The 12651-nt window shown below is 45.5% G+C and overlaps 1 protein-coding gene across 5 annotated transcripts in view; it reads right to left on the bottom strand.

The window, feature by feature from the left end:
- Window positions 1–12651, bottom strand: part of LOC147892651 (Tetratricopeptide repeat (TPR)-like superfamily protein) — a 173031-nt gene that overhangs the window by 51077 nt on the left and 109303 nt on the right. For all 5 annotated transcript variants that reach the window (XM_087387653.1, XM_087387650.1, XM_087387651.1 and 2 more), the window contains 2 exons: window positions 5575–6318; window positions 5369–5464 (listed from right to left, as the gene is read on the bottom strand). In XM_087387653.1, the coding sequence (XP_087243779.1) occupies window positions 5369–5464; window positions 5575–6318 (840 nt within the window). The remainder of the gene's footprint in view (window positions 1–5368; window positions 5465–5574; window positions 6319–12651) is intronic.

Genomic DNA, 12651 nt, shown 5'->3' on the forward strand with positions numbered 1-12651 from the left:
TTTAGGAACATTTGTGTATAAGCTCTTCAAGCATAGGAATCCACCTGAATCCTAGAAGGTGGTTTCTCTTTCCACCCTCCCATCTTCGGGAGGAGCTTTCATGTACTTGTGATATTGTATTGCTCAGGTCCCATAGGCCGGTTTTGGTCTTCAGAGGACGATAATATATTCTTCTTCTTCTTCTTCTTCTCTCCCCGCCCGCTGCTGCGCTCCCCTCCATCTGCTCCTCCACTCACCCCCGTCTGCTCCTCTGTCTGCTCCCCCATTTGCCTGCTTCTCCTCTCCCCCTCATCTACTCCCCCGTCGGCTCTCCTCTGCTTCACCCGCATCTCCCGCCATCTGCAGCTCTTGCCCCGACTGCAGCGCCCCTCAGTAGCCGCCAGCCCCCCCAATCTCGTCGTCGATAACAAACACCCCCCCTAGTCTCTTCCAACAGCAAACTAACTCTAACCTCGAGTTGGGCTAAACCACCAACCCAACCCGGGGTTAGGCTCAGCTAGGGGGTTCTACAGACAACCAATTATGAACCGGCCTACCCTCTCCTCCAAGCCCCCGTCAACTCCTTCAACCTCCATCAAGACTCAGTACTCTACAGTTGCAGCCATGACACCCTCTCCGTATGCACACAATTACCAACAAGAAGGCTCAAAATGACCCATCCTTGGGCAACAGGATCAGATTTTCTATATGCAACAAGGAATGGGAGAGCTACAGTTGGAACTGACAAAAGTGACACTATTTGGACCGATACAGTACACACTCTGATGGCCATCTCAGCGAGCATGCAGGGATCCTCCAGAGCAGCCACTGCCAGGAGAGTTACTTTTTTCAAAGTTTGGAGAGGATCTCCATTCCTCTCTAAGTCTCCTTCAGGGTTGAGGTGGCATTTTCAGCCTCCGCCTTGGTTTTTTATTAGCTCCTTTTGAGCTGTTTTTTCCTCATACATAGCATGATGTATTCTCGCATTTGAGCTTGCTCTCGTGGTTTTCGTTCATACTTAATGAAGTAATTTTCCTGAGAAAAAAAATGAACTGGCAGAAATAAAGGCTCAACTTCACATACTGGAAGAGCCTGGTAAGCAGGCAGTAATTGATGAGGCCATAAAATCTTGTAAGGATTCCCCCCCTAACCCGCAGCTAATTTCTACAGTCAAAGACCTTGTTCACATTGAAGTACAAACTGCTAAGAAGGAAGTAATTATAGAAGTGGGCCCAAAGCAAGTAAGTCTGATATTCAAGTGGATATTAAAGAGCACGAAGCTAGATGTGATAATGGGCTGAAGATTAGAATAGGGGGACTCCCAGAAGATTGGTACAAAGAGGAGGACACATATACTGAAATATTGACAAAGATCAAAGAAGGCTTGCCCAACATTGAATGGACGGATGATGATAATGAGCAGGATGATGACGACTCCAGGCCAGCTTCTATTACGCACTATAAAGGTCATGCAATCCTTACACTAAAGTCAAAAGATATGCGGATCAAGCTTCTTCGACAATCTTACAAGCTGAAGGTACCAAAGTATGGATAGCTAAGGGGAGCTTACACAAGCTCAACTAAAGAATAAGGCAATTAAATTAGTTAAAGTCAGGGCTGCCAAAAAGGATGGAAAATGGGTACTTTACCATGAAGGCGTGGCTCTAATCAAAGAGTTTAAATCAAAACCAAAAGACTCTCAGTCTTAAACTGATGTATGGCTGATTACTCTTTCAGACTATTATGTAGGTACTCTAAATAAATTGGGGTTGCTTTTGCACTCCTTGGGAGCTGCCATGTGCCCTCCCTAAAGCAAAAGTACTAGAGGGTTTCTTACTGTCCCATAGACCTTTTAGTCTCCAATGGACGTTAATAGACTTTCTTCTTTCTTTCTTTCTTTCTGCTTGTTATATCAGCTAGTATGCATGCACAGAGAGATGGTTTGAGGGTTTGGGACTCCACATGGACAGACTATCTCCATTCCAGTACAGCATGGATGCTCCGTTTTCTCCCCTACAATCACACGAGGTCAACCAGGTTATCCGTGAGGATTCATTACAGCTACACACATTCCGGACCTGGCTGGGCCCGAGTGATCTTCCAGTGAAGCTGGGCTTCTACAGAGATCACTTCTTACGTATCACAACAGAGGGTTTCATTGACCCACCAGGGTACACTCAGATTTACTTACCCCACTCACTGAGGATCTCTCTTGGGCAGTTCCAAGTCTCTTCACATAGACTTCGTATCAAGAGCGGCAGAGCAGAACGACTACCCAGAGAGAGGTGCATATGCACTTTGTGTGACATGCAGGAGTTTGAGACAGAGGAGCACTTCATCTTCAGGTGTCCTGTTTACTATGGGATCCGCAAACGTTTCTACTACCTCTTCAAAGACAGCTATGGGGTTTTGGCCCAATTCATCTCCTACCCAAACCAGCGATGTTTGGCAAGTTTCGTTCATGAGGCACTCAGACACTGTGAGAGGATAATTCAAGCACGGAGACAGGAGCTGACTTTTTCCTTGGCTGATCCCTCTCAGAGCTCTATCATGGAGTTTTTCCAACTAGATCACATGGACACCCACGGGACGAGGCCTCGACATGACTGTGACCCGGAGCCTGTGACCTGACAACTCAGACAGAGGGTTGACACACAAATCACACTTGGGGACATCCCCTCCATGTTTAGAGTCGGGTCCCGACCGACGGGGTCATAGTAGCCCCAGTTAGACGCGAGCTATGACCAGGAGACATGCCAGGGCTGCACCTTTGAGTGGCCAACAACACTCTATCTCCGATTTCATGCCCCCATTGCCTCGTCCACCCGGATGTCTTGCTGGTCGTGATGATGATGACGATGATGAGATAGTCGACTACCGACATGACATGACTATATTGTACTTAGGATTTAGTACTGACATTCTACATTTTTTGCATTTGCATTGGTGTGGATGCTCGTTTAGTAGCTCCACCACCACAACTAGTTTGTACCGAGTTTTTCACAGTCTCATAGACCCATCTTCCGAAGACTTTAATAAACTTTCTTTCTTTCTTTCATAGACCCATCGATCTTCCGTAGACTATAATAAACTCTCTCTCTCTCTCTCTCTCTCTCTCTCTCTCTCTCTCTCTCTCCATACATACATACATACATACATGCATGCATATATATATATATATATATAGGGAAAGTGAAGCTTTCTTTTGTTTGGGAATGGGGAAAGCTTGCTTGCCGGTGAGTGCAAGGGAAAAGCAAAAGCTTCAGAAAATGCGAAATTTGTAGAATACTTACTATAGGCCGAGCAACAACAATGCATTATGGTGTGCTTTCGTGGGTACAGAAATGCACGATGCTCGCTATCGCCGACAAATAACTGATGAAGTAACTCTCTCTCTCTCTCTCTCTCTCTCTCTCTATATATATATATATAGAGAGAGAGAGACACACACACACACACACTTTTTTTTTTTTTGGGGGGGTAATTCCATGGACTTGTATTAGAAGATTAATGTTGTACAAAGAGACTCTCCTAAAAGGGGAGAGCCCAAATCAAAAACACAAATAAACTATCTCCATGCAGGACTTGTCTAGATCTCCTTCCTTACAGGCATCATAAACAGATTGCCTTAAGGAAGCTCTGAAGAATTCATAGGGCTGATGTAAGTGTTTGTGCAAGTATGCCATATTATGTTCAGTCCAGAAGGTCCATAGAGCCCAAAATCTAATCCAGTGAAGGAGTAGAAAGGAGTAGAGAATAAGGTCTCAATGGAGTAGGACATCTGCCAAAAAGCCAAAAAAAATTTCCAAATCTAGTATTCGGGAATCTAAGACATAAGAACCTTGAAATCTTTGCAATCAAAAGCCTGGAGCATTGACAAAACCATAATAAGTGTGGTACTGTCTCTGCATGTGCCTAGCATTGTAAACAGGTAGCGGTGGCAGTAGCTATCTTCCTCTTAACCAAAGTAGTTCCAACACACTTTTTTTTTTTGTGAGAAGAAATCTTTTATTGCTGTAAAATAATTACATTCATAGTTACTTCGAAAATGGAGTAACTATTACTCAACTAAAGATCTCAGTATAAGCTGTATACACATCCTAATCAATCAAACGAGTCTGAACACAATCATAGAATGATTGCTGCAAAGATCGTTTGAAAAAAATAAAGGATGAAAAAAGTGGATCACCAAAGAGACTATGATTTCTGTCCATCCATAAAGTCCATAGTGCCCAGTAGCGTACCCATACAAAAAATAAGTCAAAACCCTGTCTCGCTGGATGAAAACCAAACAACCAGAAAAGCCTGCCAAATGTAACAGTAGGAAATCTCGCTCGAAGCCTCTGTCGGATGAGAGCGATGAAGTCACAAGTATGTGGACATAACCAAAAGATGTGCAGCACAGATTCTGTAGGGTGTAAGCATCTGTGACAAACAGCCGGAGCAATATGTCTGTGTGCAAGTAGCTGACCAGATGGAAAAATGCCAAGTAGGACTCGCCAAAGGAAAAGCTGTTGTCGAAGAGGGACTTTGTAATGCCAAAGGAGACGCAGCCTTTTTCTCCACCACTTTAGTGGGCGATCCATATGCCAAACAGTATTTGCTCTTTCAGAAATCGGAGTGAAGCAAGGATTTCCCCTCTCACTGACACACTCTGTGCTCTACATTGATGAGATCACAACTTTCATTGATCACCTAGTAGGGGAGGAATCCTTGCTCGCTGATCTGATGATACACATACTCCTATACGCAAATGACATAGTGCTCATTTCCTCTTCAGCGGCAGGCCTGGAGACACCTAGAGGTCCTAGACGTGTTTTGCAGAGAGAGACACTTGGCAAGACCAAGACTATGATCTTCAACACCTCACGAGCAGTAGCTCATCAACACAACTTCACTTATTTAGGGGAGCCGGTTGAGGTCATATAGTCATAAACCTACCTAAGGCTTCGTGGGGCCCGCTTTCACAATGACTCATGTAGCCAGAGCACAACTGACACGAGGGCAGAGAGCTTTGGCCGACTAGAGCACCGATGCTTTCAAGCACACTTCTAAGATTGCCGATGAAGGGATGGCTTTTTGACACACGTGTGAGAACCACAACCATGTATGCAGTGCCCTTTTGGGCAAGCGACCTATCGGCAAACGAATGGCAGAGATTCAAGAGGCTACATGTGACTATGAGGTCCAGGATGATTCGGAGTAAGCCCTCTAGCTATTGTTCCCATGTATGTTCTAATAACCATTGTAACAGTGACACTGGATCTGCAAGCATGTAAAGAACCACTAGCCACAAGATTACCATCCCTTCAAGAGGGATGTCAGATACCAAAGCTAACAAAAATGATGCAATCGACCCATAAAGAGAATATTAGGTGCAAGTTCTTACAATTCGGAATCCATGCTCAACTCCTCTTCCTCGTATTACAGCTCTTAGCATAGCATTGTAAGTATATATATCAGGTTTCAACTCAACTGAACGCATCTGCAGGAAAAATAGACATGATATGGAAAACATACTATCTTAAAGTAGCAAACAATCCCAAAGAAATCAAATCAAGAGAAATTTTACAAAATAGATTTTCAAATGTATACCTGACTAAACAACAATTCTGCTGAATGAAATTCTCCTGCATTCACTGCAGCATTGATAACTGCATTAAAAGCATGACGCAGCAGTATTTTCACTTGAGCAAATCTATCTGAATAAAAGCCTGAGATCGAGCTCGCAACAGATTGTAAGTTTTCAGGTGAGCTGCCTGACTCTGTTTGCTGTAAGTTGAACATTGCAAGTCTTGTCCAACCAAGGATATCACCATATGGTGATTTGGCAGCTTCTAAAGACTCTCCCTCTACTGGGTATAGAGGGTCATCTTCCTGTAGGTCACCACTTCCACCATTTTCCACACTAGAAGTCTCGCATGAACTGGCACCAGATGGCTCCAAAGTGCTATCTTGCACAGGTTTGAGGTTTACTCCCTGATTACCTTGATCAATATCTGACACATGCCGATGGTGATGTCTATCTCCTTCATCCATTTCCTTTTTAGCCCTTCTCCTGTTCTCACCATGCTCTTTCCTGCTTGTTATTTCTTCATTTTTGCACAAATTGTTTACTCGCAGCTTTCTTTCTGAAAGCAATAACAAGGCTCCTTCCCTCGAGACTAGTTGTACCATTTCCCGCAAAGCTATAAGAGCCTCCTTGAAAGAGCCTACCTGGCACAAAGCCTTGACAGCAGCACAATAGGAATCCAAAGTTGGCATGCCTGGCTTACATACATTCACCATAAGAGCCCAAGCTTTCTGGACAGATTGCAGCTCCTTTTTTTTCCCAGCAAGCTGTAGCAAACCATGTGTTAGAGGTTCATTTTTAAAGTAACACGGAACACCTATTGTTCTACCAAACTTGCAAAGAACTGCATCTCTCTCTCTCTCTCTCTCCGTTTTGCACTCCTTGGGAGCTGCCTTGTGCCCTCCCTCGGATGTTTTTCTTGTCCCATAGACCTGTTGGTCTCCCATGGACATTAATAGATTCTCTCTCTCTCTCTCTCTCTCTCTCTCTCTCTCTCCCCCCTAGCCTCCTCTTCCGTCTACTGCAGTAGCAGCAATGCATGCAGCGCACAGCTATAGCGCAGCAGCAGCAGCAGCAGCGCAGCGCACAACAGTGCCATGCGCTACAGACCCACAGGTCATGGGAGCGGTCCCAGGCCTCAGGTCGCGCAGCAAGCCTCCAGGTGCTATGGGTGCAGACTGCAGTAGTACCACTTTGAAACTCCAAGTCCATTTGCAGGTCACAGTAGCAGCAGCAAGCCAAGGGAGCGCGAACCCCCAGCCCAGCTTGGGGGTTAGTCTCGGCAGACGGGTTTCTCAGATTTGCAGGCCAAAACTATAGAAGTTCCTAAGGTGAAGATGTTTGCCACAATTCCAAGCCAGCCCTTATACTCTGACACTGCAGCTTCGCCCCCCAAACCCCCGAGACCCCCAGATCATGGGAGCGGCCCCAGGCCTCAGGTCGCGCAGCAAGCCTCCAGGCGCTCAGGGCGCAGTAGTTCCAGTTTTCAGCTCCATGTTCAGTTGCAGGTCGTAGCAGCAGCAGCAAGCCAAGGGAACGCTCACTCCAGGCTGGGCTGGACCCCCAGCCAACCTTGGGCGTTAGTCTCAGCAGAGGGGTTTCTCAGATTTGCAGGCTAAGGCGTAGGAAAAGTATTGTGCCCATCGGATATGCTTTGCATGGTCGATCGAGCATTAAATACCATTTTTGCCTTAGTGTCATGTACATCCGTAAAAAAACACGCTGCTAGATGTGTTATCCAATCAAGTACTTATGCGATGGGAATGCAACTTTGCATGTAAGTCAATTCCAAGTACTTGAAGGTGTGTGCAAAGTTCTCAGCCAAGGCAATAAAATGCCGGATGCATGTAGAAACTTCAGATTTGGATTTCAAGGAGAAAATCCAAGTGTACCTGGTGAAGTCATCAATGAATGGAACAAAATAATAGAATCTCCCAAGAGCTGCAACCCACATGGGTCCACAAACAACACTATGAACCAAATAAAGCTTGTGTGAGGCACCAACTCTCCCATCCTTGGGAAACGCAGAACGGTGCATCTTTCCAAGCAAGCAAGGTTCACAAACATGCTTTGAAGGCATATGCATTTTGGGAAGATCAACGACCATACCATCCTTATATAACCTTACCAAAGCTCCAAAGTTGAGGTCTCCAAACCTCTCATGCCACAAATGGGTATCTGCCATGGTAGAAGAATAAAGAGCAAAGGCATGTGCATCTACAAGTGCAGCATCATCATCCAAACATCTATCGTAAGCATCAAGTCTATAAGGACCTCTAGTCAATGTGCCAGTCAAGACCATGGTAAAGGCATGTGTAGCATTATACACTGCACACTGCACAAAATAAAGAGCAAAGGCATGTGCATCTACAAGTGGAGCATCATCATCCAAACATCTATCGTAAGCATCAAGTCTATAAAGACCTCTAGTCAATGTGCCAGTCAAGACCATGGTAAAGGCATGTGTAGCATCATACACTGCACACTGCACATCGAACACCATCAAAAAGAACCTGAGTACAAAATCAGCCGGTGGCTCAATTGGGGCATGTGGATCAGGAGGAGGTTGCTGTAAATGATTTTCAGCATGAGCCTCAGCGGGGGAACCAAATGCTATAGGAAGCATCCCCTCAAAAAGACAAGTAGTTGGAGCTGCCGCTCCAAGAGCTTCCACAAGCTCTATTAGTGATTTCTCTCTCTGTCAAGAGGTTCATTGTACCTCACATTCGGTCATGCAAGACATCAAAGGCAGCTTGGGAGATACTAGAGAGTACGTTTGTAGCAAGAAATGATGCCAGAGTTTCCTTTCTGAAGTGAGAGCTTTCTCATACGCATATGGATGAAGGAGATTCCATGAATTCTCACCTCACAAAGCTTCAGGATTTGAGGGAGCAATTGCTGAATATTGATGAAGTCATTTCGGATTTAGAGATGATTACCACTACTCTGAATTCTCTTCCTGAGTCCTATCTCGGTTTCCACACCTCGCTGAATTTCTCATTGAGGGGGGGCAGCAATCCTCTCTCTTTTCACGAGTTGGTAGGACTTCTGTTACAAGAGGAGCAGACACGAAGAAATATGGCAACCCGGGATGGCAAGCATGCCATGCTTTCCAAGTTCAAGCCCAAGGGAAAAGGGTAGCAAAAGCAACATGCCAATCAGCCCTCACATTAGCATAAAGCTGATTCAGGATAGCCCTCTTATAAAGCTAAGGGTGATGCAGATAAGCAGAAAAAGAAGGGCATTTGTCACTACTGCAAGAAGCCAGGTCATTATATTGGTGAATGCAAGAAGCGCATAGCTAAAGAAAAGAAAAGGGATTCAGGTATGGCTATATCAGATGCATCAGCTCCTCATTCACATGATGGGAGGGATGTTACAGTCAACTTTGTGGAAGAGCACTATGCCTTTTTGTCTTGCACTTCAGATTTTTCAATGGGTAGTTCAGATGCTACAACCACTAATGATGATGACCCTTATGCTTTCTTGACTACAGTTATGATCCTTCAAAGGATGCATGCTCTCTCATTGTCAATGAGACATTGAATACTTGGTATTTTGACAGTGGTGCTTCAAAGCACATCACTTCTAAGAAGAGCCTGTTTGCATCTCTGCATCCTCCACCTACTAAAAAGAAGGTGACTTGTGCAAATAATTCTTCTTATTCAGTGTGTGGAGTGGGGGACATTATTTTGACATCCACTGATGGCACAGATTTTAGACTTTCAGATGTTCTCTATGTGCCAGGTATAAAGAAGAATTTGCTTTCAGTGTCCTCTCTTAATAGAGGAGGATTTCAGGTTGCATTCGATGATGTTGAGTGTGCAGTTAGAGACAAAGAGAATGACTATGCTTTGATGTTGTTTGGCACTTTGTATCGGGGTCTTTTTCAGCTTGATTTATATGAAAAAAGATCCGATCTTGCATTATTAGTGAGCACTCCCACTGCTGTGATGTAGAATGCAGAGTTATGGCATGCCAGGTATGGGCACATGAACTATGGCAGCTTAATGACACTACAGAAGCATGATATGGCTGATGCATTACCTCCTTTAGAGTCACCTCCTCCTCATGCATGTGAGGGTTGCATCCTTGGCAAGATGCATAGATTTCCTTTCAAGAAGGATAGTGCAATGAAAGCTACACGAAAATTACAGCTTATTCACAGTGATGCCTGCAGTCCCATGAGGACACCTGCTTGTGGGAGCTATCTTTATTATGTTACATTCATAGATGACTTCACCAACTACACTTGGGTCTATGGTCTTAAGGCAAAATCAGAAGTGTTTGTGCATTTCAAACACTTTGTGGCTATGGTTGAGAATGAGACAGGACTCAAGGTGCAGAAACTTCACACAGATCGAGGGGGGGAGTATATGTCTCATGAGTTTGAGGCATTTTTGAAGGAGAAAGGCATCATGCATCAACTTACAGTGAGGCTTACACCTCAACAGAATGGCAAAGCTGAGCGTAGGTTTCGCACTCTTATGGAGATGGATAGATGCATGTTTACCAGTAAAAAGTTGCCTCACAGGTTTGGCTAGAAGGCCTTATGTGTGCCAATTATGTTTTGAATCGGGCTCCCATAAAGGCTTTGAAGACTCTCACTCCCTATGAGGCATGGCATGGGAGAAACCCTTTAGTGGATCACTTTAGAGTTTTTGGTTGTGTTGCATATGTCCACATGCCTATGGAGTTTCGACACAAGTTGTCAGATTAGGCACTTAAATGCATTTTGGTGGGGTATAGTTCACAAAGCAAAGGCTATCATCTCTACAATCTTGCTTCACGCAAGCTTTTTGTTAGTAGAGATGTTATATTCTCTGAAAATTCAGCACATACACATGCTGCATTTCAGATTCCAGCTTCATGGCACTTTACGAGAGAGTTTCTGGCAGAGTTCGGGTAGGATCCGGATGGACAGACGAGATCATGAGTACCATCGGGGTCAAACAAGGGTGTCCTTTGTCGCCTACCTTGTTTGGCCTCTACATTGACAAGCTTGAGACAGTGATGCAGACACAGGGGGGTGTAGGTTGCTCTCTTGCGGGCACGCTGATCCAGATTTTGCTCTATGCAGATGACGTGGCTCTCTTGTCTCCCTCAGCAGAGGGGCTTCAGAGACACCTAGACGCACTCAATCCTTTTGTGAGTCTCATGATTTGAAGGTCAACCTGGGTAAAACTAAGGTCATGATCTTCAATACATCTCAAGCCATCATGCATCAAGAGCAGTTCACATTTGCGGGGTCATCTGTTGAGATAGTTTCATCATACACTTATCTTGGGATTATCTTCTCCGGACCGAGCTTCACTATGAGACCCACGATGCAGGCACGCTTGAGTAGAGGGTATGCCACATTGGCCAGGCTAGAGAGCCAGTGCTTCCGCTCACACTTTCAGGATCCACGCACCAAGGGGTTGCTTTTTGACTCCTTGGCTCACCCAGCGGGGATGTACGGTAGCCCTTAATGGGGGCCAGACTTGTCGGATACAGAGTGGGCCCGTGTGGAGCGGCTACAGGTTCTCATGCTATCACGGATGATTCATGGTAAGTCATCCGTTCCGCACCAGATCATTCAGGCTCAGTTTGGGTCACCCCCTTTACAACTAGATGCTGCATTTCAGGTCATCACATATCTCTACCGAGTTAGGGAATATGGGGATTATACCTCGGGGCGTAGCAGGCTACCATGGATAGCTCTATCCTCTTCTATGGCACTTGCAGCATGGCACTTGCAGCAGGAGGAGATCAGAGGTGCTGGTATGCACGTACAGAGAGATGGTTTGAGCGACTCAGACTCCACATGGATAGACTACCTCCCTTCCAGTACAGCATGGATGCTCCGTTCTCTCCCCTCTTATCACACGAGGTCAACCAGGTTATCCGTGAGGATCTATTACAGCTACACACTTTTCGGACCTGGTTGGAATCGAGTGAACTCCCGATGAAGCTTAGCTTCTACAGAGATCACTTCTTACATATCACAGCGGAGGGTTTCATTGACACACCTGGATACACACAGATTCACCTACCCCACTCGATGAGGATCTCTCTTGGGCAGTTTCGGGTCTCTTCACACAGACTTCGCATCAAGAGCGGCAGAGCAGAGCAACTACCCAAGGAGCGGCGCATATGCACACTATGTGACATACAGGAGGTTGAGACAGAGGAGCATTTCATCTTTAGGTGTCCTGTGTACTATGAGATCCGAGGACGTTTCCACTGCCTCTTCAGAGATAGTTATGGGATTTTAGCCCATTTCCTCTCCTACCCAGACCAGCGGTGTTTGGTAGGTTTCATTCATGAGAGGCACTTAGACACCGCGAGAGGATACTCCGAGCACGGAGACAGGAGCAGACTTCTTCCTCGGTTGATCCCTCTCAGAGCTCTATCACGGAGTTCTTTCAGCTAGATCACATGGACCCCAACGAGACGAGGCCTTGACATGACCATGACCCCGAGCCCGTGACCCGATAGCTCAGACAGAGGGTCGACACACAGATCACACTTGGAGACATCCCCTCCTTGTTTAGAGTTGGAGCCCGACCGACGGGGGTCACAGTAGCCCTGGTTAGACGCAGAGCTACGACCAGGAGACGTGCCAGGGCTGCACCTCTGAGTGGCCGACAGCACTCTATTGCCAACTTCATGCCTCCACTGCCTCATCCATCCTGATATCTTGCTGTTGCTGGGGATGATTATGATATTTATGATGATGCTGAGATTGATATATAGTCGACCATCGACATGACTATGTTGTACTTAGGACTTAGTACTGCCATTCTGCATTTTTTGCATTTTTTGCATTTTGCATTTTGCATTGGTATGGACGCTCGTTTAGTAGCTCCACTACCACAGCTCGTTGTATCTGGATTTTCACAGTCTCATAGACCCATCGGTCTTCCGAAGACTTTAATAAACTTTCTTTCTTTCTTTCTTTCTTTCTGCCTGCAAAAGCCACAAATTTCACTACAAATTGGAGTGTAAGTGCAAAAGCCCCAAATTTCTTCAACACTTGCAGATTTACTACAATGTTTGCCCAAAAATATCCAACTGTGCTCCCAAAAAAACTGGGCCAAACAAAGGCTATATGCGAA

This window comes from Dipteris shenzhenensis, chromosome 16 (genome assembly GCF_047967505.1).
Source record: "Dipteris shenzhenensis isolate YYH24624 ecotype China chromosome 16, Dip_SZ_1.0, whole genome shotgun sequence".
In the NCBI taxonomy this organism is placed as follows: domain Eukaryota; kingdom Viridiplantae; phylum Streptophyta; class Polypodiopsida; order Gleicheniales; family Dipteridaceae; genus Dipteris; species Dipteris shenzhenensis.